We start from the raw sequence: 27,536 nt of genomic DNA on the forward strand, positions 1-27,536 counted from the left end.
ATAATTATTTGGGGGCTTTTGGAGAAAAAGTCTAGCAATCTATGCTAAACCACCCTCCAAAGTAAAGAATCTTTATGCAATCAGAAACATGGGATTCTGCAGTTTGTTCCTCCTTCTGATACACAGGTCACTCCAGAATCATCGAGTGGGACGTTTGTCTACCAGGGATTTGTGCATGGCAAAGGTTTTGGGCAGTTTGGCCTGCAGAGGCTAGGTAAGTTATCCTGCCTTCGTGCAAAAAAATCCTATCCTTTAAATTTTTTACTTGTACATTATTTTAATACCAGTATAACTATTATATCTGTAATTTTTATACAGCAATGCAATGGGGAAATTTTCAGTTCAAGCTGTAATGTATAAAAGGTTTGATTCTGATTGGCTAATAGAGGGAGTCTAGGCTGAGACAAACCTGAGTGCTTTCTGCTTGCCATAGTATTTACCTAATTGGTTAGTTTTGGCATTTATTCCCCTTTCTCTTACATATAAGAGTTTCCAGTTATCTGCCAATATTTTCTGCATAAGTTATGTGAATTGAGCAAATATCTATGCAGTAGTGGGCACATGGCGAGGGATGGGCCATTCAGACTCAGAACCCCCAGCCTCTGTCTCCCAGCAAAGCATGGCATGCGATTTAATGGCACATCTTCCTTTTCAGACATCATTGAACGAGATGCCGAGTCTATAGGACATCCATTTGCATCCAACAGCAGTTCAGTGGCAGCTGCTATCCTTGTGCCTTTCATTGCCCTGATTATTGCAGGGTTTGTGCTCTATCTCTACAAACACAGGTGAGCAAACCTGGAAGCAAACGGAGAGAGGCTTAACCTTGTAGGGAGGAGAGTGGCTCTGCTTGTCTAAAGGAACTCCCGACAAACAACCAATATCTGATCAACCATGCTCAATCAAAGTAGCCTCTCTGCTGGCATGCCCTGCAGGGCCATCTCTGACTCCTCTTTTTGGTCTTGTCTGGTACAGAAGGAGACCGAAGGTGCCATTCAATGGTTACGCTGGGCATGAAAACACCAATGTTCGTGGAACATTTGAAAACCCCATGTATGACCGCAACTTGCAGCCGACGGATATCATGGCCAACGAGGCAGAGTTTACAGTCAGCACCGTGTGCACTGCGGTATAGCACTTAACAAACCTGCGCAGTAAGTGCCGTGTTGTTCAGCTGTTCCCAGTTCACAAGTAATCTAGCGTTTTTAATTTGCAAAGTATTTGCTGGAGTTTCCCAACCTTGTTATTGGTGACTCAACACAGGCCAAAGACTTCCTAGATCTGGGCCTCTGCATTAGGACATAAATTTCAAATAAATAGGGACAGGATGCCCAGTAGTGACTGGCAGGGCAGTGCAGATGGATTGCTGCATTGCCGACCTGCTTTCCTAACATCGTGCATTGTTGCTGCCTATCCAGAGGGAGAAGGAGAGGGAGAGGGGCAAGGCAGCAGGAGCTCAGCGTGGTGTGCATGAAACAGCAAAGAAGAAGAAGAGGAGTTTGGATTTGATATCCCGCCTTTCACTCCCCTTCAGGAGTCTCAAAGTGGCTAACATTCTCCTTTCCCTTCCTCCCCCACAACAAGCACTCTGTGAGGTGAGTGGGGCTGAGAGACTTCAAAGAAGTGTGACTGGCCCAAGGTCACCCAGCAGCTGCATGTGGAGGAGTGGAGACGCGAACCCGGTTCCCCAGATTACGAGACTACCGCTCTTAACCACTACACCACACTGGCTCCCAATACAATGCTCCTGCCCACACTATGCCAAGAGGGAATGGTGCAGGGTGTTGGGAAAGCAGAGCAGCAACATGGCCACACACAAATCCCACCAACTGCTACTGGCCATACCATAAATCACTCTACTTCTTAAGCTTCCTCACAATCTCCATTTAGGGTGTTGTTTTTTTACAGATGACTATGCTCAGTGCTTAATGGAGTCCACGTTTGGTGTTACTTTTATGATGGTTTGTATACACCTCAAGGTCTCCTTTCTATGGTAATATAGATGCAATGTAAATATTTTCATAAATAAACAGCTGTTTTGGGTAAAATTACTTGGTTTATTTAGGTTCCACAAGGAAAAAATGGTAATCAGATTTGAACATGACTGGACATAATTCACACCACTTTGGAATAATAAGCAGCCAAGGATTAGTTATAACCCTTTCTCAATTTTAGAAACGTAGAGGGAATTAACAGCCAGCCCATTGAGAACAGGTTAACTCTTTTGTGCTGTGGATCCATCCTTGCTTCTCGTTTTCTCTTCCTCTGCAGCATTCTCCAGAGACGGGAGTCTCGCCAGTGCCCGGTGTTCCTCCTGGTTCATCTTTGCCCATGATCATCCCTCCCAGAAATGTTGGGGCTGTGGAGTTGATATGGTGCCTTTGAGTTGATCCAGAGAGAGAAAGAGAAAGAGACTGCCTTGCTGTTCATCACCGCTCCACATCCTCATTGCCTTCCGTTCCACCCTGCAGCCGATAGTCAAATCAACCAAAGCACCCACTCCAGCCCTTGTGTTACGACCACATGGGAGTGGATCCACCAACACATCCCCCCACCTCTGAGCCTTTTTCTAGCTGATTCTGGCCAATTTTAGAACCCAGAGACCAGAGGTTGTCCAGCTGTTTGTTTTTGGTTGATTATCGCCTTCTGGGGAATACATCATGACCTAGTAGGGAAATCCAAGAGCGTTAAATTGCCAGAGGAAGTGAAAGACATGTAAGATGAAGTGGCTGCATTGGGGCTGACGAGACTTCCTGGATGCAGAGAGTATGGGGCACAAAAGCACCCATCACATTGAACTAAAGCAGCAGGTTTAGCAAATGGAGAAATGGTTGCTTCATATGTGTTCATTCTCTCCTTCCTCCCCCATCTCATGTAGGTACTTCATGCTAATAGCCTACTTCAAGGACTGGAGGTTTCTGCAAAACCTGCCACACACACCCAGACCCAACCCACCTCATTCTGTACTTTAAAATAACCTCTGCTTTATTCTGTCAAGGTCAGCTGCTTGTCTTTGTTCCAGGTATAAGGCCAATTCGAACCCTGCCTTTTAAACCACAGCTGCCATTGTTGCTTTGTCCTTGCTAGCGTTGACAGGATTGTTAGAGAGTAAGGACCATGCCAGGGACCTTTCTTGGCATAGGGGATGGGCAGCCTTATTTGCACAGTTGTCAAAGTTGAAATCGAAGCATCTTCCCCTAGCTAGCACATTCATTGCAGGCCAGTCGCATTTTGCCAGCCCTTGAACTACAATATTTTCTCACTGGGGAACAATTTCTCACAAATGCACTTCCCTTGCTTTTTTGAATAATGCCCTGAGGAATATAGCAGCATGAGAGTCATGAAGTCCTTTTGGTTACTGTATGTGGCCTCACCAGTGTCTAAAAAGACTAATTCATTTTGTTCTGACCCCCTCCCTCCTCATGTAGATTCCTTTTAGGGAAAAAGAGGCTGAGCCCCCACCCCCCACCCCCAAAAAAATCTGTACCACCATAGTAGGGTTCCTCACATTTCTTTTACATTTATTTCAAAAAAATATGGCAAATACGTTTGCCTGCAGCATTGTGAAACTGCTCTCTTCTCCATTTTATTACATTCTGTGCTTCCTGCTGGAGTGCACAACTGCTCTACTGAAGTGAGAACCTGAACGAACCCACTCAGCCCCCCATCTCTTGCTACAAGGACAGAATCTTGCACTACTGGTCTAGATTGGATTTTTACTCTTGGCAATAGACTAGAGACTTTGCATTGTCGAGAGCAGCCCATTTGTCACATGCAGTCAGATCCATCTAGCTCAGTGTTGGTTATAGCAGTAGTCTGCCAGGGAGAGAGTTGGTTGAAAATATTCTCTTTGACATCTATTTACCTCACGCCCCTCACCCCACATGCAGAAAATTTCAGAGAGTAGAGGGATAAGTATAAATACAGCCCTGCAATGCCCCACCTGCAGTCTGAAGTGGTACAATCGAGAACACATGTTTGATGTGCCTAATCTACTGAGCATCCATCATCAAGCGATCAAAGGTATATTACAGTTGACTGAACATTAAAACCTCATCTACCATTTGTGTAAACTAGGGTAGATGGGCCCCATATTTTCCCAGGCAAAACACAATTGGGATTTGTGTAGCCATTGGGGCATGGTTTAAAGCTGGAATTTACTCTGGCTGCTTAACAAACTTGAGGCAAAATCTGATTAAACTGGAGCATGCTTCAGTCATGTCCAGAAGATTCTAGATGTAATCCTGGATCCACCTGAGAGCATAGAATAAAATTGTAGCATTGGAAGGAACCCTGAGGGGGTCATCCATGCCAACCCCCTGCAATGCAAGACTATCAGCTAAGCAAAGCTCCACTAAGCATCTATGACAGGTGGCCATTCAACCTCTGCTAAAAAACTCAAAGGAAGGAGACTCCATCACCTTGCAAGGGAGTCCGTTCCACTGTCAAGCGGATCTTACCATCAGGAAATTCTTCCTGATGTTTAGTGGGAATCACCTTGCTTACCAGCCTTTCAGGAGATTTTTACAGTAAGAACTTTTGAACAGCAACCCCGTGATAAGAACTCTTTGACCTTTCCCCCAAATAACGACTTGTATAATTTCCACGCCAAACGGCTTTAGAATCCCAGAGGAAACTCAAAGTGCAGGATTGTTTTACTGTGTGCAAATACCATTGCATTTTTTAATCCCTATAAAGGAGCACAGGTGTTTGCATTCTTTGCCATCTACCCCAATAAAAGGGAGAAACCGGCAGCGTTGACTTTCACCAGTATTGTTGGGTTTGGTTCAAGCTTTCAACCTGGAAAGCATGCTTTCGTTGGAAGATGCCATTTGGTGATAGTTGAGGTTTTTTAGCTGAGACTCACAGCAAGGGAAAAGACATACTGGTGCCTTAACACACACAACCAGGTTTGGGCAGAACCAGGAACAGTAAAATCACAATCATGCCTTATCCGTTTAAAAAAATTTTTTTTGCAGGGAACAAGTATATTTTGAGTAAATTGTCAGACAGCTAGTGTTGAGGACTCTGAATTAATTTTCACCCTTTTCATGTCAACAGCTTTGAGCAGGAATCTAGCCTAATCGGGGTGAATGTGCACCTTCGCCCCTTGTGTACTTCTTAGCAGTCTAGCGTTCTCCAAATACTGATTTGGTGATATATTTTTGTAGTAGTGCTGATTTCTCTGAGCTGTTTGGAACTGAGAGTGTGGGCAGTTCAGGAAGAGTAGAGTCAGTGTAACTACTTTGGGCATTCTGTGTGGAAGCTCCCATCAGCTGGGGACAGCAGAAAGGAGCAGCTTTCATCATAAGAAAGAAACAATTTGCACATAGAAAAGTACTATAGTGAGTGTCAAGAGAGAGAGCTAGGCTAGGGATCTTTCCCCTAATGCATAGGTTTCTACATGCAGGGCAATTTGCTTGGTTTTAAACTGCAGTAGTAGTGAAATATTTTCATAACCATGGGAGGTAACACAGTACAGCTTGTTTAAAAGGGCAAGTTTGGACACTCATTCTGCCATATTGAGCTACAACAAACCTTCAACATTCACTAACTTTTCATGCTAGAACCCAAAGTCCCCTGCTTCCCCAACTGAAGCCCTAAATTAATGGTGATTCGTAGAACAGAATCATAGGGTTGGAAGGGGCCTTGTAGATCATCTAGTCCAAATCTCCTGATCTGCAAGGCAGGCTATAGATACAACATCATTCACAGATGGCTGTCCATTCTCCTTAAATTCCTCCAATGAAAGGAGACCCCAACACCTCCTGAAGCAGTCTGTTCCACTCTGGCTTGTTACCATTTTTCTCCAGAGGACAATGAGTTAAAACTTCAGGGATTCTGGCTAAACTTTTGACATGGGTAACAGAGGGCTAATAATTGCATGTGGCAGTGTGAATGCTTCCAAACCCATCCAGCACCATGCAGCGATACCCCTGAAGTAGCATGTTTAAATTATTGTCTTGAAGGAACTTTGTTCCACTCACCACTGTTGCCATCATGAGTTTGCTTCAGAACTTGCCTCCCCTCTCCCTGGCTTTTGGGTCACTCGGGAGCTACTTGGCCAAAAGCTGTGTTCTCTTTTACAAATTCACCTGCTCGCTGAACAGCATGGCCCAGGATCAGGGAGGATGGAAGCTGTTGTCCACCAACATCTGGAGAGTACCAGCTTCCCCTGCAAACAGCATCTTGCATTCTCATGGGGATTAAAACCAGGGGACCTTCTCAGCCTAGCCTACACTACACTTCTGAAACTTGCTGAGATAATGCAATAGAACATGGTTTCCAAACCGTTCTTCAGGACTTCTCCAAAGTTCCTCAGGAAGATCAGCAATAGCAAGCAGCTTGCCCACAATTACTGATCTCTGGTGTGTACTAAAGGCATAGTCTCAGTTTAAGTGGTCAACAGACCCTTGTGGACTGAGCTTAGGCCCCAGAATCCATTGCCACATGCAGTTGAGGGGAACTTAACAGAGCAGCCACTGTGAAAAGTTACCTTAAGGTAGAAAACTATGAAAACCACTGCCCTGGGAGGCTAGCTAGTATAAAGTTGCAATGTCAATGCTACTTCTTCAAACCTGAGGGCAGCCTTCACTAGCCTGGTGCCCTATGGATGTTATGGACTAAAACTCCCAACTGATGGGAGTTGCAGCCAAAAACATATTGCAGGCACCACGTTGGTGAAGGCTGACCCAGAGCAAGGGGGCCCCTGCTGCTGAGTATTCTCCCACTGAAAGCTTGATTCTTTTTTATGAATTCCTTTTCTCTTATCAACGTGGGGGGGAGGGGGAAGAGAGAGATACTTTTATGCCCCTGTTGCTTTTTTGAAAGCTGGACAAGAGATCTTTTCATTTTCAGTGCCCATTGGACTTGCATCACACAGTTTAACAGAAAAAAATGAAGAAAAAAAATAAATAAAAACTTTTTTGTACAGAGATATATTTTTATGAAATAAAGGTTTGTACAGTGGAGAAAAAGACACAATGTAAATTTTCTTTTTTCATTATTGTAGTAAAAAGTAGTGGAAGATTCAGCTTTTTTTGTAAATGTAATAAAATGTATAAATATGGTTTCCATTTTAAAAAAAAGAAAAAGAAGGAAAAAAAGAAAACCAACTGTAAATATGTATTCTACATAAAGCTGGCTTGTCTGCAGTATATAACATTTTAAGTTATCCCGTCTCTGTATATGAGGCTTATCCTTTGTGTCTCAGCGTACTTTACTGAATTTGAGAGCTATTTTAAATTTTTGAATTAAAATAAAATATAAATTTTTGCATTGCTTTTCTTACATGGTGTTTTTTTTCTTCCTCGTTCTTTTATGCAGCAAATATTCAGGGGTGGGCAGGAGTTAGACCTAGTCTGCAGGTTGACCACCTGATGCTTGTGGGCTGTTGGAATTCTTCCTAAGATTGCTGAATTAGCTAAACCATGGCCTGATCCAGCAAACACATCTCATGCTTTTGACAAAGGGCTTTTTGATGGACTCCTGCCCATGGAAGCCCATTAGATAGCCGCCGCCACTGCACCTGTGACAACAGGCTAGTTTAGAGTCACCAAGACACAGTCACACAGATGTACTTGGTGGTGAGCTGCCTTTGGCTTGATAAGCACAAAGGACTTTTTTTCGGCCTGAACTTGCTGGGACTCAGTTCCAGCACCTCTCAGATGGGCGTCATTCTAAGAGAACAAGGGAGGTGAGTTCCAGCACCATTTTTTCTAGAAAAATAGTACTGGGTCTATCAAGCATCAAAGAGGATGCTTGACATGCACACAAGTTGAGCACATTATGGGTGCACTTCCTTTATAAGTTGGAGATATTATTATATTATATTATATTATATTATATTATATTATATTATATTATATTATATTATATTATATTATATTATATTATATTATATTATATTATATTATATTATTATGGCACTCATCCCATTAAAATTCACACAAGGTGGGAAGTTAAGAAGAGAGCTGATCCCTTCCAGTTTGCCGATCTTACCCTTTTGCAGGTTCTAATTCAGCAGCCCACAGTAAGCATTTCTCAAGCTAATTAACAGCAATTTATATACTAGTTCTTTGTAAATTAGCAATTAACTCCCAGGGTATCCTACACATCCAACCCTCCCACTCCTTCATTCTCTGCCGCTTTTATAGAGTTTAAGCATTTATGCAAGGGAAGCATTTGTTGTTCTTTGTTCAAATTATTTTTTAAAAAAATGCTTCATAGCTTCCTTCCATGATCTAATTTTGCTTCCTGAATTCATCAAGAACAAACAAAACTCATGTCTATTCATTGTTTCTGCCTTTATCCCCAAATGGCTAGACTATCCTATCAGTTCTGCTATCTTCTTGCCTGTTTTCCCTGACCAAAATACATTTCCCATTTTGATGGCAAGGAGTGGTAGAAGCCACAGACGGTCAAGAGCTAGATCTCATGGGTTTATATTTAGTGATCTTACACTACAGATTTAGTCTTTAGACCATGGATGGTCAGTGGCTCCCTGGCCCCCTATTGTGGACTGCATTCTCTTGAGGGTAATCTTCTCAGAACCACGTCATCATTGGGCAGAGCCAGGGCTGATTATGGTGGAGTGTACAATTCTTACAATTGTACAATCAAGAGTGTACAATTCTTACAATTTTCATCACTGGTATCTTAGATTAGAATTCCCAGTCCTATGCTGCTCTACTCAGTAATTCTTTTCTAACTGTAGTTTCCTACATATCTGAAGCCTAACAATTTATTCTCAGAAAATGCAGGGAGGATGTCTTTCCCAGTCACGTAACCAGGAATAAAAAGGTTAGAAACATATCTAGCCAATACAGTATTGTCCCAGTTGTTAAGAAAGTCTATAGAATGGGAGAAACTACTTTTAAATGCCAGAAAAAAATAAGGAGATAGGAGATGAGAAAGAATCATTGTGGGAGATTGGAGTCACTTCTGGGTGCATTGGAGGGCCACATAAAATGAAGTCATGGGCCACAGGTTGTGTCCATTTCCCATGCTTTAAACCACAAATAGATGCCAACACTCCACAGGCCAGTTTGAAAGGTGGGTCAGTCACCTGGTGTCAAATGCAGAGGAAGAATTAAGAATATTCTCCAGGTGCACTCATGAGCTTTCTTTTGCAGCCGAAACTTGGCACTTTTTGAATTTGTTGTTTTTGTTGTGCTTTTGGCACCCTACCAAATTCAAAATGTACCACTTTTTTTCTGCAAAGGGGGCGGGGGTGGATCAGGAGCACACTTAGAATGCATTCTTCTTCTTTTGCAGCTGTGGCTTCAACCTATAATACACGATCAGACCCAGGAAAATAGGACGTAAGTCTCACAAAATGTCCTCGTAGGCTAACTCTCAAAGCCTAATTAAGGTCCACAGGCCAGAGATTCCCCACCAGCATTTTTAAACCATGTCCACTGGTTACTAGAAACAAATGGGTCACCCACAGACATGGCTGAAAATAACTCTCAAGCTGTTCTATACTTCCATGGACGGCGGAGTCTTTTTAAAATGAACCTCAAGCCCTTTCACACAGACTTCAATTAGAGTGCAATATTTTCCTAGAAGGGACCTTGGAATAAATCTACTACACTCCAGCTGGTGTCAGGCATTTTCTGGACATAGCAATTCTATCCCCTGGGGGGAGAAAATCAAACTTTGTGCCCTCAAGATGCTGTTGATAATCAGCCCTGCTCAACATGGTCTATGGCTGTTCTGAATTAACTATGTGATCTACACAGAAGTGAGATGCTTTACTACTGAAGTAACATGGCCCTAAACTTCTGCCTTTTTGAAAGGATTACCTAGTGTGTTATTAGAATTACATCAACTCAATGGAAACTATCCAACCCCCTTTCTTTAATAATATTTAACAAACAAGATTTATTTTTGTCCCCTTTAAATCCAGAAAGCAAATAAGGCCAAATTTATCCATTTCAGTTTCTCTTTCTTTTCAATCTTAAATTCTGTTTACTACATTTCTGCAGCAGTGAGATAGATAGATAGATGATAGATAGATAATAGATAGATAGATAGATGATAGATAGATGATAGATAGATAGATAGATAGATAGATAGATGATAGATAGATAGAGATAGATAGATAGATAGATAGATAGATAGATAGATAGATAGAGACAGATAGATAGATGATAGAGAGATAAATAGAGATAGATAGATAGATAGATAGATAGATAGATAGATAGATAGATGATAGATATACTGTAGATAGATGATAGATAGATAGATAGATGATAGATAGATAGATAGATAGAGATAGATAGATAGATGATTGATAGATAGATGATAGATAGATAGATAAATAGATAGATGATATATAGATAGATAGATAGATAGATAGATAGATAGATAGATAGATAGATAGATGATAGATAGATAGATAGAGATAGATAGATAGATGATAGATAGATAGATGATAGATAGATAGATAGATAGATAGATAGATAGATAGAGATAGATAGATAGATGATAGATAGATAGATGATAGATAGATAGATGATAGATAGATGATAGATAGATAGATAGATAGATAGATAGATAGATAGATGATAGATGATAGATAGATAGATGAAAGACGATAGATATGCTCACAAAAATTCATCAGCATTTTAGGATGCATTTCTCCCAATATACAAACATCACTGGGATGGTTGGGGAAACTATTTCAACCTAGTAGGAGACTCTGAATATGACGGGGAGCAAAGCAATTACATTAGGAGTCTGCAATGTGAAACCGGCGCATTTCAATACATTGGGAAGTTCAGTGCTATCACTTGTTAACTGAACGGATACAAAGGATTCCCCCCCCCAATCGCATTGTGTGTGTTAATTGGCTTTCCAATGCAAGATGTCTATGTTTTCAACAACTATTTTCTTAATTACTATGGTTAATTACGTAATTATCACTGTGCTTTTCTGCATTTCATATCCCTTTGAAAGTGTTTACAACCCCCGCTTCCAATTCACGTGTGTACCTGCGGCTCAAAGATAGCACTTCATGCACCTGATGAGAAGGGCTGTAGTCTTTCCAGCACCACAATGCTCTTTCTTACAAAGCTCACCTTGTATTTGAAGTTACAGGTGTGAAACTTCAAGGTTTGCATACAAATACAACAGCATGGGCTGCAGTCTGTACCGTGATAGGGAAGGGAAGCAAGCTAACTAGCCAAACCAACCCTGGCTGCCTCCTCTGGCTGCTTTCACTAATCAGACCTTTAGCTTTCTGGACTACACTGACCTATTCTCATTACCGGGTAGAGCAGAGTGTCATCCACGCATGTGGTGAATAACAAAAACAAATTATTCTGAATGCATATATCCTGTATTTGCTTTCACATTTTAGGTTCTCTGACTGTAAAACTAGATGCAGCAGAAGCCAAGAAATATCAAAAAGGACCCAGGAGCTGAAGGATGGATATTAATGAGAAGTATTGGCTTTATTAGGAAAACAGTCTAAGACAGGAATAAATGGATGCATTTACCTTCTAAAGTGTTTAAACCCTTTCCTTCTCTTACAGCTCTTCGCCTCTTCAAGTTACTGTACTGGTTTCTGAACTTCCAGACTTACTTGTTTTCTAGCTTGACTTGTATACAATAGTTTCACTTTCCCTTCTAACATTTTGGCCAATCAGGAAGTGAGTAGAGTTTTGACTACATTTCTGTTTCCCCTTAACTGCAAGGTTTCTAGGATGAATCACTGACTCTCCTGTTCAAAACATCCCGAGCAAAACAGCTGCTTTTAAACTTTTGGCCCTCCTGTGCAGGAGAACCTTTAAGGCAAAATGCAACCTTTCAACAACCAAGTTTCCATCACAAAACAATGGAAAGCCTGGTTTCTTTACATTAGTCAACTCTTTCCTCCCTCCAAGGGCACTTGATGCTGCTACAGTATCAAGCCCAGAGCCAAGTCCAGTACCGGATTTACGTATAAACTAAACAAGCTATAGCTTAGGGCCCCACTCTCTTGCACCCCCCCCAAAAAAAAAAATTTCACTATTAATATACTACTTCTTAATTGTATTTCAGTTCAGCAATTACTTCGATAAAATACATATTTTGTTATGTGCAAATGGTTTTAGATACCTATTAGGTCCATAAATTACCATATAGCATATATTCAACAGAAAAAAACAGTGACAATTTGTTGTTGACAAAGGACAACTGGACATATAAAGGGCCCCAGTACCTTCAGTAGCTTAGGGCCTCATCAAACCTAAATCCAGCCCTGGCCAAGTCCTATGTCAGGAGGAGGAGAAACATGATTTCATTCCTCTGCCCCACCACTGTTGCTTCTGATGGAGTTATATCTCAAGGTAAGTGGGCAACTTAGAAGGAGGTGAGAGGGGTTGGAAGCTTTCAGTTGCATGGGGTGCGGGGGAACAAAGAGGTCCAAAAAAGGGAGAGGGAAAGGGGATGGTGGTCACTGTGGAGGCATGGGGAGATATCAGATCTTGTGGTCTCAATCAGAGGCTTGAACAAGTCATATTTGACCTGAATTTTCCTGAACAGAGCCATGCTGGTTGGCAATGATGGAAGTTGCAATTCCCAGCACCAGACTGGGGGAGGCTGCTGTAGTGCTGGACACACTCATATTTTTTGTGCCTCTGCCCAAACTGCTTTTACAAGCTTGCCAATAACATTGCATTGCAAAAACCTGCTTGGAAGACATGCTAGCGAGTCACAAACAATGTTTCCATCATGCCTCACCAGGTCTTGGGTGCAAGAGAACTTCTCCCAAAGCTCCAGCCACTAAGCAGAAAATTATGAAGAGTTTTATAAATTAAAGCTGAGTGATGTGTGTTACTTACCCTACTTTTCTCTCCACAACTTCCATCATCCCTTCTCATCAGCAAGTCTGCTTGCCAAGGTGGGAGTAGCCGTCAGATGGTAGCATGCATAATCTGCCCTCTGAGAAGCTTGTTCAAGGTGACCATGATGCTCCAGGAACAAAATTGCAGCTGCCCACTTGAGTGGTGCCTGTTCAGTGTACCTGCTCAGAAGAAAGAAATGGTGATCAGGGAAAGGCAAGTCAGCTGCAGTTTCCTCACTGCTCCTTGCAATTGAGGGAGCTAACTTAGGTGGACACCTGAGAAATCAGGATGGGGTGAACAAAGCCTCTGGGAAAGGATGTTCAGATGCCTACTACTGATGTAGTAGCAGGGTGAGCCTGGGATGTACCAGGGAGAACAGGAGTCTGATAAACACTGTGCAGAATCCTGAGCCAAATGTCCAAGGGGCTATATCTCCTCCTACATCAGAACATAAGAAGAGGCTGCTGGATTAGCCCAAAGGCTTATCATTCTCACAGTGGCCAACTACATGTCTATGGGAAGCCTGCAAGCAGGACCTGACCACAAGAGGACTCTCCACTCTCCAAGGGTTCCAGTAATGGTTATTCAGGTGTATTCCTGCCTCTGACTGTGGAGACAGAGCATAAGCATCATGGCTAATAACCTTTGATAGTCCTCTCCTCCATGATAGTGTCCAATCCTCTTTTAAAACTTTTCTAGGTTCCACAGCCTCCTGTGGGAGCCAAGTTCCATAGTTTAACTATGCGCTGTGTGAAGGAGTACTTTCTTTTATCTGTCCTGAATTCTGTGGTTGTCTGTGAGCTCTAGTGTTATGAAAAAGGAAGTAAAGCTTTTCTCTGGCCAGTAACTGATGCAGCGCATGGAGAATAGCCAGGAAAGCCAGATAGAGTCAAAAAGGTTACTGCAGGGGTATGGAACCATTTCCAGCCCATCTGGGGTAGGGGCAGCAACAAAAGTGAGCAGGTCAACAATATAAACCTTTCCTTTGTGCACTGGGCTCATTTCTATCCACATTCTCACACCCCTCCAGGCAAGCAAGGGACATGATTCAAACACACATCCTAGGCAGGCAAAAACACTCAAGGAAGGCATGAAGCAGAACTGATGAAGGGCATGGATGGGAGGGAGCTCGGAGGGCCAGTGGGAGAGGCTTAGAGGGCCACATTTGGTCCCTGGCATTGAGTTCCCCATCTTCCTGGGGGTATCATAACAAGAGATGCCACAAGCAGCCCTCCCTGTGGCTCCATCATCATGACACTTCCACGAGAGCTGGATGAACAGACTCTGGGCCCATGTGTCTAGGTCAATAGCGTTGCTCTAGAAAATGCTTCATGAATTTGTTGCCCTTCCTGAGGGGCCTTTCCCCCCTTTCCGTTCCGGTCTGTTCCCTCCTCCCTGCTATGGTGTCCCTTTTCTCCTCCATGCGCCTTAATCATGTGATTTGCAGCTTCTGCTTGTATCTCCTAATTGCAAAATTAAGGCTGAACTTGGAGAATGGCGCTGTGATGGCAAAATTAAATTATTCAAATAACGCCAGGCTATTAATTATGCATGTCCTTCAAATCTTTCATCTCCTGATAAGCTTCAGCAGCTGTGGGGGGAGGTGAGTGGGGAAATAGAGCAAAAAACAAAAAACAAGCCCACACAACCTCCTAAAAATAAAAAAACACAGACAAAAGGGGGGCAAGGGGAGTCTGCAGAATTTAATGAGGCAGAAGCAAGCCCAGAGAAGGGGTGTCAGGGGGACACAGATGCTGTTGATGCAGTTTTCAACAGAGGCAAAGCTTGTGCAATTTGGCTTATGTCTGAGACGCGCAATACAGTTACAATGGGAGCCATGAAGTCAATATGAAGCGTGGTTGTCCCCCAAAGCAGCACTGAAGTCAATGGCTGAGCATTTGCACTTTCTTCCTTATGATCTGGGAACAAGGAACCTTTGCTCAGCCCAAAGTCAAACTCCCTTGGAGCAAACCTGGGTGCTGCATGCCAGTAGTGGGCATGTGCAGAGGCAAAAGTGATCAAAGTACCTCTTGACCCTAATAAAGGTAAAGGGACCCCTGACCATTAGGTCCAGTCGTGGACGACTCTGGGGTTGCGGCACTCATATCACTTTACTGGCCAAGGGAGTACTGGGACTGAGCGATGGAAGCTCACCCCATCACGGGGATTCGAATTGCCAAACTTCTGGTTGGCAAGCCCAAGGCTCTGTGGTTTAACCCACAGCGCCACCCGCGTCCCTTGACCCTAGTACCCTGGGCTTATTACCAGATGCACAAAGATTCAGAGGTTTCTGCACACATATCTCACGATTCTCCACCCAGACAAGCAAGAGAAATTATTCTCGTTATTTTATTCTCTTGTTTTCTTGTTTATTATTCTTACATTTGCACCCCATCTTTCCTGTGACAGGGTTCACAGGGCAGGGTGTGGGGCAGATGAGGGGCATAGAGATAGCTGCATTCAGCTCCAGACCTGAAGTCCCCACCCTGTGCCCGGCCACCAGTAGATATATGGCTGCATCAACATCTGTTATTTACCCTGGAATCCCAACCACCTTGGCTTAGGACAATATAGATTTGTTAGAGGACACACTCAGTGTCAGAAGCATCTCACGCAGTCAACAAAATTGCCGCCCATCAATCGCCACTAAGATCATGGGGGCCTTGAGCCTAAATCAAAGACTCAGGTAGTAAAGACAAAGAAAAGAAGCATTTCTAGCCAGACATTTTTGTTACCAAGAAACACAACAATTAAAGATGCATTGCGAAGCAATACATGTATAAGTGAGGGGGAAAGCAAATGTCAGTACTTTATTCATCTATCAAAACACTCAGCATTCTGCATATGTGTACGCCTGATGGCACATGTGTGTTGGGAAGGGTGTACAGTCACAGCAGATCGCTCGATCTGTGAGCTACCCAGCATCTTGGCTGGATGGACACAGCAGTTTCCCCAACTGCAGAGGTGTGCTTTTCCTTTCACCCTGGCGTTAAGGGTGAATGGCCATCATTTAAAGGTAAGAAGTAAAGGTTGTGCTTGGAAACAGATGAAAGCTAAACTTGTCGATGGTGGTGCGGCCTTTGAGAATCAGGTCCGCAAAGCCACGCTCCTTCATCTGCATAGTCTCAGCAGCATGTATCAGGGTAAACTGAAGAATACAGAAGCAGATTTTAAGATAAATAATGCAGACACAGAAATTGTTTGCATAACTGTAGCAACAGATAAAATGAAACAAAGAAGGGAGTCTGTTGGTTATCATTTGTTAAGATTATTATGCCTAAGTAAATTGTTATTTTTCCACATTACACACCCTTTCTTACATCTTTCTTTATTCACATATTCTTTATTATGGTCCAAAGTCAATGTCTGTATTTCTGCTGAGATACTTAAATTTATTCAATACAGACTTAACTGGGGATGGACCTGGACTCAATAACCTTTATCATAAATCCAAATCTTTAGAAGTTATTGTATCAAAAATATTTTTATTAAGTTTAATCTTTTTATTACCTCAAAGTAATTTCTGCAGTGAAAATGCTATGATATTATATTTGAATATTGAGATACCCAAATAAATTCAGTTCATAAACCATGTTATACAGTTTGTAACATATAATAATTTTAAATTAGGAACTTGAAGTCCTCTCCTCTTTTTTTCTTATCACACAAAATTGTTGTTTTCAACCTTGATCTTTTATTCCATATAATTTTTCTTATGCCTTGTTGACACATCTTCAACTAGTTTTTTGGTAGTTTAAGTAGTAGGTTGGAATAAAAAAAGAAGATTTTTTGTATTGTAATCATTTTAACTTCTGCTATTCTGCCTGAGAGTGATGATAATTTCTGCCATCCTGCCCTAAGTAATTGGCAGTCCTTAACTAACACCCCATAATTATTTTCATACAGATCTTGTAAGTTCTCAATTACCTTTATCACCAGCTCACAAATTTTCTTTGAACATGAGCATAAGGGGAAACTGGTTTAGAGTATGAGCAGATGGCATATTACTCCAAGATAAATAAAATTAGCAAGAACTACTCACCCTTCTGCTAGAAATGTCAAGATGAGTTGGGAGATTTTTTAAATATATCTATTTTCAATAAATACTGGATGATTCTAAAATATGAAGTTATAAAGGTTTTAGGCTAGGAAAATAGGTAAATAGGTAAGGTAATAATGTACCTTATTATTATTATATTATATTAAACAATTAGGGAGGTTTGAAGACATGCTAACAGCAGCTAAAATTCTCTATGCAAAACACCAGAGATAAAAAATGATATCCAAAAGACTCAGAGCGTGGTTTGAAAAAATTAGGGATTTTGCCATCTTAGCCAAACTGGTGCTCTTAGCTTGAGAAATAAAACAGAGGCAAGTTTTTGCTGTTGCCAGCAATATCTGCTGAGATTCTATTACTTACGGATACTTTCAATCAGCCTCTTTTTATGAATCAAAGATGCCTATTTTGTAATGAAATATCACTTTATTCAATTAAACTCAAGCATTGGGTAGCCAAGTGGGGCAGAAAGGGACAGCTGCCCCCCCCCAGATCAAGTAAAACAATAGAAATACTTAACTGACCAATCACATTAGTTCTGCCCCCCCCCCACAAAAGTCCTGCCCTTTCCCCAAAAAATCCTGGCCATGCCCATGAATTCAGGCCAAAATAGTACACAGAGCAATACCTAGTCCTTATTTCCCCCTAGTCTACCTCAGAGACCATCTCAAGTCACAAAGCAGGACATTCCTGACAAGTATATGTTTTATAGCCAAGCAAATCTGCCTAAAGGGAATGAATGAAAACAGGCCTGTGACAATGGATTGTGGAGTCAAGGTATTCACCATTTCAAAAATATGTCTCCTTTCATTTAACAGTCATCATTATCATCATCTTGCATTTAAAAGATATATTAAAAGGAAAGGAAGGAAAGGAAAATGCATTTCACACTTAGATTTAGCAGTAATTAATTGAGTCAAAGTCATGAGATTTATTAAGATATCTTTGAATGTGCAATGGACAAAGGGTTTTTATTATTATTAAATCCTTTTTGAAAGCAAATTATGCTAGGGGCTCTTTAGGAATCAAGATGTGGCCAACGCTGACAAATTAACTTTTCTTCAGCACAATGTGTAGAATGCACCCATTGCTCTTTCTCTTGCCTATAGCTGTCATTAGGTGTGTCCTCCTCGATTGCCTTTTCGCTTCCCAGGAGTCTTGGGAATAGATTTGTTTCCTTAATGAGTTTATCTAAGTGGCACTCCGTGGGAGCTAGCAGTGTGCAGAGTGTAGCTCCTCTTTGTGCATCTGATTTTTTTTGAAACAACGCAACAAAACATACATTTAGTGCTGGAGCAACCGAGTGCCAATTACTTAATAAGAGCCATTATGCTCTGCCTCAGGTAAAATACCATCAAGCTGGAATGAGGTGAAGACTTGAGGGGAAAGGGAGCAATATCTTTGGCTTCCTGGAATTTCTCCCTTGCACTTAAAAAAGGGTTTGCTACCATGTTGAAATAAATCGGGGGTTTGATATGGGTTTTTGGAATTTTATTTTATAGTTAATGATTACTTGTAGTTTAATGGTAAATGTTGGACATAATGGAGATGTAAAAAATTTGGATTATCATAAAAGATGCAGGAGGAAATGATTAACAATAGGACCCACAAAGGGGAGGAGGGAAGTCCAAGAGATTCTTTGGAATCTTGTCTTTATGTTGTGTGTTGGATATGTGATTGAAAAACTTTAATCTGAAAACCAAATAAATAAATTAGAGAGAGAGATAGAGAGAGAGAATGATTACTGTTGTTGTTGTTGTTAAGCAACAATATTAACAAAAGCACATTCTAAAATGTTAAAGAGGCAGTTATCATTACATCCTTTTGTCACATGCAGACATCAACACTTAGAACTAATGTTAATAAAATACACAACAAACCCATAACTATTTGCTGTAGTCTCATCAAACAAAGGACTCTTTAATCTTCTTGATGTCTTCATGCATTACAAGACTTAAGCCCATCATTTCAACCTTCATTAGTCATTCTCATAATGAACCCAATATATCAACATGTTGACATCAGATTTGCATTAATCATAGAATCGTAGAGTTGGAAGGGACCCTGAGTGTCATCTCGTTCCACCCCCTGCAATGCAGGAATCTCAACTAGATCATACACCACATATGGTCATCCAAGCTCTGCTTAAAAACCTCCAAGGAAACAGAGTCCAGACCACATTCTGAGGGAGTCTGCTCAACTGGCAAACAGTTGCATGCCCAGACACTGCCCACCAACCTGATTGTGTCATGCATGCAAACATAGAAAGGGCCACAGACAACATTATTGGGTTCAAATGAGGCAGCAACTTAGTTGATTACAGATATAAGTGAGATTTGTCTTGGCATTGGGTATCACCTGGCTCACTTACTGGACAATTACCAGTGGTCAGACCTAATATAGGGCTGACTCTTAACACACATCAATTAGGTGTAATCCTGACAGGATCACTGTGTAGAGGAGTGTTATGGGCCCCAGCCCTTGCATGGGCATATGGACAGAAGCACCTCTTCTGGGATCCCTTTAATGGGATACCTGACAGCCTTGGAAGGGAAGGCCATCTCCTTGCATCTCCCCCTCCGACAATGACAAAGGACCACAGCCAGTGGCATATCTACCAAAGTTGTGATAATTGCTGTCGACTCAGGTTAAGCTTGTGTTTTGCTAAGACCCACAGATCCTATTCACATGTATTAGTAGCAAGCTATGTCCTCCATCTTATATTTGTTCAGCTGGTTCTTCTGCCTAAGTGCAGAACATGACATTTGCCCCTATTGAAATTCATTTTGTTAGTTTTGGCCCAGTTCTCCAATCTTCTAAGGTCGTCTAGAATCCCGTTTCTGTCTTCTGGGACCTGTCTCCTGCAACATTAGTCAGTTTGGTGTCATCTGCAGATTTGATGAGCATCCCCTCAATTCTTCAATACAAATAGTTGGTTTGAGGATAGCGAGGGAATGGGGATGAGGTGCTAGAAGTTCTGAATTGTGATCCAAACCTTAATCATTTTGATTTTTAGGAGTATAAACTGCTACATTTTTTTTTTAACCCAGTGTCTAATGAAATCATTAAGACACATTAAAATTATCAAATCATAAAATGTGTTTGGTGCAAACCCCTGTTATTTATGAGCAAAGAAAGATTACAACCAGTGGCGTTTGATCACCCCAGAAGCCTACTGCTAAAGTTATTTAGACTCAATGTGTGAAATTCGACTCTCTTCGCCTTTCCATCCAAGCTTTGTACTTTCCCCCCAACCATCTGCTTCTCTTCTCCCCAACCCTTTCCAGATCCATTTGCCTCAATAGCTGCTCTGTGACATCATAGTATCCAGCCAATTGCTGCCAGGCAAGAGCAGTTTGTGCTGGTCTGCAACAGCCCAGAATGAAAGCTGCAAAGACTATCATTATGCCCCATGATGCATCCCCTCACCTCTATCAGATGCTGGGGGCCAAAGAGCAGCCAACCAACAGGCGCCCTACTTCAAGCTCTATTTTTGTACATCCCTGCAGCATCTGGTTGGCCACAGAATGCTGAGCTGGACAAATTTGTCTGGCAATTCTGAAGAGTTTTTATCCAGGCAGATTTAAATAGCTACTCTGGCCTCTGGGTTTATTCACCCTGCACTTTGCTGTTCTTTCTTTGGAACTAGAAATGGGCGAGCTTTCAAAAGATCCTCTCAAATTAATTTGAAAATCATCTTGAGTGCTTGATGGCAGAGAAATAGATGGGGGGGTGAGCAATGTCTCCAAATTAAACCAAGATTTTGGAAAACCTCACAGCACCACCACCCTTCTCTCTCAAGCAAAGTGAGAGACTCTTTCTTCCCTAAGTTGCTGACCTACAGGTGTTTTTGGACTACAACTATCAGCCCCACCCAGAGCATCCCTTTGGACTATGGCTTCCAGTTGCCAGCTATGCTGGCTAAAACTGCTGGGAGTTGCAGCTCAAAACACTTTGAATGGCATCAGGTTGTGGAATATTGTGAAATAAAGGGTGGGAGTAGTTGTATTACCCTGTACTCAAGCGACTAAAATGGGCTGTTGGAGCAAAATCAGAGAGGAGAGAGAGGAATTCTGGGGCTTGTCAAGCTCTCATCTCCCTTGAAGGGGGATTTAGTAAGAGGCTGAAATCATTCCCTACGCCTGACTGCCTCGTATGGGATATCCCAGCAATATCCAAACAAGCGAGGGCCCCTGAATTGCAGATCCAGTAGTGGCAGATGTGAAAAAGTAAATCAAGAGCAAAACTACTAATAGAAACTCAGGGACTAGGGCAGGAAGATTATTCAAATTCTATTTACCAGGCCAAATGTCTTTTTCAAGACACTCTTCCATTTTCTGTCAAGTTGCTCCACATAGAATGGTTAACTGCTACTTTTTTCTGCTTTGCTACTTTTCAGCAAGTCACTAGTTCCTCTTGGGAGGTCTTGTTAGAGTCCTTTGGGAGTGGCAGGGGAGGGGAGCAGAGAGAACATCTCCATGCTACAGTGCAGACATCCATCAGATGCCCTGCTTTTTATTCCCCAAAGTCTCCACTGGGATTCTGTTCTCCCCTGCTGTCTCACTGAGAGCTAACATAAAAGTTGCAGGTGCTCTGTGCTTTAACAAGACTGGGAAGATGGGGAGGGACAGCCACACAGAACTAAGAGACACACAGGCTCCAACCTTTGGACCAAGGTGTCCTTTTTGCTTATCTACACTCCTTGAACTTAGAAGACTATTTAAATATTAAAGTACATATCAGGCTAAGAAAGTTTGCCTAGGGGTTTGAGGAACTGGGAGAGGTATACAACAACTTTTGCTTCCAATCTCTGAAGCAAGACAAATGCCTCGCAAGACAAAAAACTCGCTAGACAAAAGGGTTTTTCGGTTTTGCGTTGCTTCGCTAGACGAATTTCCCTATGGGCTTCCTTTGCAAGACGAAAACATCTTGCGCTTTTTTTAAAAGCCACTTGAAGAGGCGCAGTTGCGACGGACTGTGCTTCGCAAGACGAAAAACATCACGGAACGAATTCTTTTTGTCTTGTGAGGCACCACTGTATTTTGCTTTACAGGATTTGCAATGGCTGTATATACATTGTCTTTAGAGGTATAAGAAGGCATCAGTTTTCATTCTGACCCTTGCTTGTTGCATGCAACATCGTTTCCATTCAGCTGCAGTTCAGCTCCCAGCAGAAACTAAATTGTTCATCTTGCTATCCACTGTAGTGGACTCCTACATAGTTAATGAAACAGCCATGCTATCAGCATGTTATTTCACACAATTCATTTCAATGCAAAGGAAAGGAAATGCAGTGCAAATTTTAAAAACAGCAATAGTCAGTGCCTATCATATTTGCTGGATCAATTTCCATTCCAGGCACCGGATGAACAAGTGAACACTGGCGATTTCTGTCAGAATTCTGAAAACATTCCTAGTTACAGTTTCAATGCTGGTGTTTACATGTAATAGCTGGGGACCCAGGCATCCATTGGAGAGCCTCTGTCAGCACCAGGCTTTGAGATCAGCAGAGGGTGCCCTACTTGTCCCACCAGCAAACGTTGCTAGGTTGTTGGGGATGTGAGATGGGATGCCACTACTGAGTGGGCCTAAACTATAGAACTCCCTTTCCTTACTCACATAGACAGCCACATTCCTGCCCTATCTCATGGAAATTTGTGGTGTTTTCATGGTGCGGCTCTGTCTGCCTCCTGAATTAGAATGACACACCTAATGAGTCAGCCTCTGCCACCATTGCCTAAATGCCACTCAAGCAACTTACCTAGTTACCTAGAGCTTGGTTCCCTTGTTGACCGATGCCAATAATTAAGTGCAAGGGAACAAAGGCTGGCAGAGCCTTCAGCCTCATGGAGATAAGGGTTGCACAGGCATGGGCTTTAATGGCCTCTAATGAATTGCCATGTAGTTGGGGTAATGGAAACAAATTGGTGTCAGGTTAAGGAAATGCAAAAGTGACCTCTAGCTGCTGCCTTAATTGCTTCTCATTTTTGCTGGCTGGTGGATATATACGAGCTTGTCATAACACAGCCTGTGCTTCAGAAAAGTCCCTTTGTTCCAATGAAAATCAATTTTGCTGTGATATACCACAGGCTCAGTCTGTGCAAAAGTATATTGGCAAGGAGAGGCAGTTGCAAAGCTCTGTTGCTACACTACTTTAATAGGAGGGGAGTCAATGACTCTGTGGTCAAATGCATGCTGGGAAAGACGGACCAATGTACAGGGATGGGGAACCTGTAACCCTCCAGGTTTCTACCTAGGATCTGTCTTTCCCCCCACTCTGTTAACATAGTGTTCTTCAACCTGGGATCCCTACCTGGTGGAGTACAACTTGCACTCTCCCTAGCCAATTTAGACAAAGGCACCATGCATATGGATGATGTTATATGAATAAAAATAAGTGAGACCTGCAAAAAAAATGTTGCAGCATAGAGTTCTCTAGTTCAGGGTCCAGTGAGCCATATCCCTCTGAAAATATTCCATTCCATGCCCACCCACTCTCAATTACCTGTTTCCGTCTCAGGATCTCAGTCAGCATTATTTGGCTACTGAGCAAGTTTGGCTACTGAGTATTCCTTGGGATGTGCTCCCCCACCTTAACTGTCAGTTCCTAAATATTTGCTGTAATTCTACAATTTATTACCTAAATATTTTGTATGCCTTTCTTGTTTGTAGATTACCCCTATATAAGTACCCACGCTTGGCAAATGAGTTTGCTATTAGTATAGCAAACAGTAATATAATTGTGATCATGATGGTGCTATGTGCTAGTGCAGAAAAGAATATTTATGACATTTTTTTAGTCTGCATATGGTATTATACAACCATAAAAGAAAATGGAACAATAAAGAGATGCAAATGCTCCCTTCACTTTACTTGTTTGGAAATGTATTACTTCTCTATGCATCCATCTATTCAGATGATACAATATACAAACAAAAGTAAAATATCCGGCAGATTTTTTTATATATTAAAAAAAAATCACCTAAAATGCAATGCTAGTCCTAATTAGAGTGCATCTATTGAAATGAATAAACATGTTTTTAATAAATTTTCACAGTGCTTGGTTGTAAAAAAACCCTGTAAGTAGTTTGCAAAAAGAACAAAACAATAAAATTATTGGTAAAAACAGATACTTTAGACATTTTTTAAAACCCAGAATCTGTAATAAATTAAAGCAAATTAAAACACTTATCAACATTCTACATATCTAGGTAAACAAATAAACAGTAAAGGATCCCTGAATGGTTAAGTCCAGTCTAAGGCGATTATGGGGTGTGGCGCTCATCTTGCTTTCAAGCTGAGGGAGCAAGCATTTGCCCATCGACAGCTTTCTGGGTCATGTTACCAGCATTACAAAACCACCTCTGGTGCAATGAGACACCATGATGAATGCCAGAGAGCACGGAAATGCCATTTATGTTCCAGTCACAGTGGTACCTATTTATCTACTTGCACTGGTATGCTTTCGAACTGCTAGATTGGCAGAAGCTGGAACAGAGCAACGGGAGCTCACCCCATCATGCAGATTCAAATCGCCCGCCAACCTTCCGATCAGGAACCCCAAGAGGCTCAGTGGTTTAGTCCACAATGCCACCTGCATCCCTTCCAATATCTGGGTAGGCTTGTCTGAACAATGTTTTTATCAGGTGATGAAATAAATATGGTTTATTTCTAATACTTCTAGTTCCTGCACTAGAAGACAGATTCCTTGCAGATATGGAACAAATATTATGTGGCAACTGCAACAGTGCCAGTTCCTCCAATCAAATGTCCCCCTCTCCTTGAAATATTTTCATTCTAGCTGGAGTTTCTTTCTTCCTCCTCCCTTCCAATTGCTTCTCTTTTTGTGCTGTGTCTTTTTTATTCTATGCCCGAGGGCTTTGAATATGATCATGCAGTGAATGCTTCAGATATGTTGCTATCCATATTAGAAGGGCTCCTTTCTTCCCAGTCCTCTGAAGTTCCTGGTTAGCTGACTTGTGTTGAGATTAAAAGTAGTAAAACCATTCTAACAACACTTCAATTCACGACATTTATTTATTTATTCAGCTAGTTAGTTACTTACTTACTTACGCAAAGCACTTTTACCCTTACTCTTCAGTCAAACAAGGCTCCCAGAGTGGCTTACAAATATCCATGATAAGACAATCAAAGCCCTTCTCTATGGAGATTTAAAACCAGACCCTCTCCTGGACTCAAGGTCCAGCAACTGCACACCACTGCCCTTCTTTCTGGAAATAATTTGCATAGAACAACTGTGTAGTATTCTAGCACTAGCTACCATTGTCTGGCTGCTTCAAGCTCACAGGAAGGAAGTCAAGTCACTCTGGAAATTTTTTCCCTCCCTTTCTCCTTATCTTGCTCTGTTATTCAAACACAGAAGACATCAGCAACTTATTTTGAAATGGAGATGCAATTGTGAGTGTAGTATGCTGGGATTAATTGCTGCACTGAGTAACTATCTTTTCCATTAGCCTTTCTTCTTTTGCAGACTTTCTGCTATAAAACAATGCATCTGCCCTTAGAATAGGCTGTTGTTTGGTCCAGATGGTTCGTTAATTAAAAGATGCTGACTGGACTTCTCAGAGGGGTGATGACATATTGACACAGCAGCCCTTTGGGGCTACCTGGGCTCCATGTTAGAGAGGCTGGACTTACAAAAGCTTTATAAATACAAGCCCCAGAGTGGTTATTTTCTTTTCACATTATTCCTTTCTGCTTCCAGGATTACAACAAGGTAGGAGGAACTAGTACCATGGACAGCAACAGGTGAAATGTTAGTTTTTCAAAATAGAGCTGGAAACTGATAGTAGTCAAGACAAGTTGAGGGGGAAACAGATGTTAATCTAAGCATGCAACTGGATGAGTAAAACAGCAAGATATACCTACTATCATATCTCACACAGTATTCAAAAGTGTAAATGCACTTTTGGACCATAGCATTGGGGAAAAGGAGCTGAATGCTTTCCACACATACCATGTCTCCAGTCTCAATTGCCCCTCTCCAAAAGCTAATGGAATATTAGCAGCGTGTGTGACAGTGATTCAGATTAGGAAGATGGAGCAGGAGGAAAAAGCAACTGCCACCCCTTAGTACCTCAAGCCAAATCAAGACCCCAAGGAGCTGCATTTAGTCCAGGAGGGGCTTGCTGTGACCCTCCAGATGTTGCTGGACTATGATTCTCATCATCCCCAGTCACCATAGCCAACAGAGTGATGGGAGCTGTAGTCTAACAACTTTTGGAGGTTAACTACCCTGATTTAGTCATTTGAAAATACAGAGGCCCATCCTTTCATAGATCTCCAAGTGACACGTCTAGTTTGACTTCAAACATCTGGTGACTGCTGAAACCAGGGCCACTTGTCCAGCTCTGCTCTCCCACTTCAATGCCCAGCATTTAGCACAGGCATAGGCAAACTCGGCCCTCCAGATATTTTGAGACTACAATTCCCATCATCCCTGACCACTGGTCCTGTTAGCTAGGGATGATGGGAGTTGTAGCCCCAAAACATCTGGAGGGCCGAGTTTGCCTATGCCTGATTTAGCACCTGCTAATCCTGTAAGGGAAGTATGCAAGAACTGTAGATCGGTGGCAGAACATCTGCCCTACATTTGGAAGGTAACAGATTCAATGCCCAGCATCTCCTGATAGGGCTGTGGGGGGGGGACCCTTGTCTGAGACCCTGGAGAGCCACTATCAGGCACTGTAGACCAATGACCTGCCTAATGCCACATTCGCACCACACTTTTAAAGCAACATGAGACCACTGCAAACTCACGGCTTCCCCCAAAGAATTCTGAAAGCTGTAGTTTGTTAAGGGTGCTGAGACCGCTATTGCCCTCACACAGCTACAATTCCCAGAGTTTCCTGAGAAGGGAGGTTGACTGTGAAACCACACTAGGAACTGTAGTTCTGGGAGAAGAATAACAACTCTCAGCACTCTTAACAAACGACACCTCCTGGAATACATCAAAGATGTAGGATGCTCATGGATTTCTCTAGCTAAAGGCCAACCAACATGTTTTCCTCCACATTTTGTTGGCATTACAATACCAATCCAGCCTGACCATTGGCCATGCCAGCTGGGGCTGGTGCTAGCTGAAGTCCAATGATATATAGAGGGCACCACACTGCTTGCCCATCCTCTAGTTCTTAACAGTGGTTCAGCTGAAAACCGTAGCAAAGCACTTTAGCGCTTCTTTACCTGCTTCTTGGCTTTCTCTAATGTGTCTGCCAAACCCTTAATGCTTTAAATTATTGCTTGCTCTGCATGCTGTCAGCCTGTCTCCCCAACCCCCACAGCCAGCTTCCCAGAAACACCTCAAACACACTCCCTTCCTCCTGCCTCACTCTCCTTTCAGAGCAAGGCCATTAGAGCACAGAGACACAATTTCTCTTCCCATCAGCAGGGGAACTCGCCAGATATTATCATGTGCCATTTCAATTCCAGTAAAATGCAACAAGACTTCCAGGTCCTATAGCAAGGAGGTAACACTGGTGCTGAATTTAAAAGCGAAAGCATAGCCTAACTAGCATGGACAGAGGTTTGGGGAGCTAAATCAAAGACCATGTTGAATGCAAAAAATATAATTACAGAGAGGATTGGCTTTCTTGACCTCTTCACAATCTAGATTTTTAGTATGC

At 42.1% G+C, this 27,536-nt stretch overlaps 1 protein-coding gene across 12 annotated transcripts in view; it reads left to right on the top strand.

Moving 5' to 3' along the window:
• Nucleotides 1–3,468, top strand: part of CSMD2 (CUB and Sushi multiple domains 2) — a 492,929-nt gene extending 489,461 nt beyond the window's left edge. For all 12 annotated transcript variants that reach the window (XM_082233181.1, XM_082233177.1, XM_082233182.1 and 9 more), the window contains 4 exons: nt 127–214; nt 656–788; nt 976–1,154; nt 2,272–3,468. In XM_082233181.1, coding sequence (XP_082089307.1) covers nt 127–214; nt 656–788; nt 976–1,135 — 381 coding nt within the window. In that variant the 3' untranslated portion in view covers nt 1,136–1,154; nt 2,272–3,468. The remainder of the gene's footprint in view (nt 1–126; nt 215–655; nt 789–975; nt 1,155–2,271) is intronic.
• The last annotated feature ends 24,068 nt before the right edge of the window (nt 3,469–27,536 follow it).

Source organism: Podarcis vaucheri (genome assembly GCF_965113315.1).
Source record: "Podarcis vaucheri genome assembly, chromosome: 7".
NCBI lineage: Eukaryota > Metazoa > Chordata > Lepidosauria > Squamata > Lacertidae > Podarcis > Podarcis vaucheri.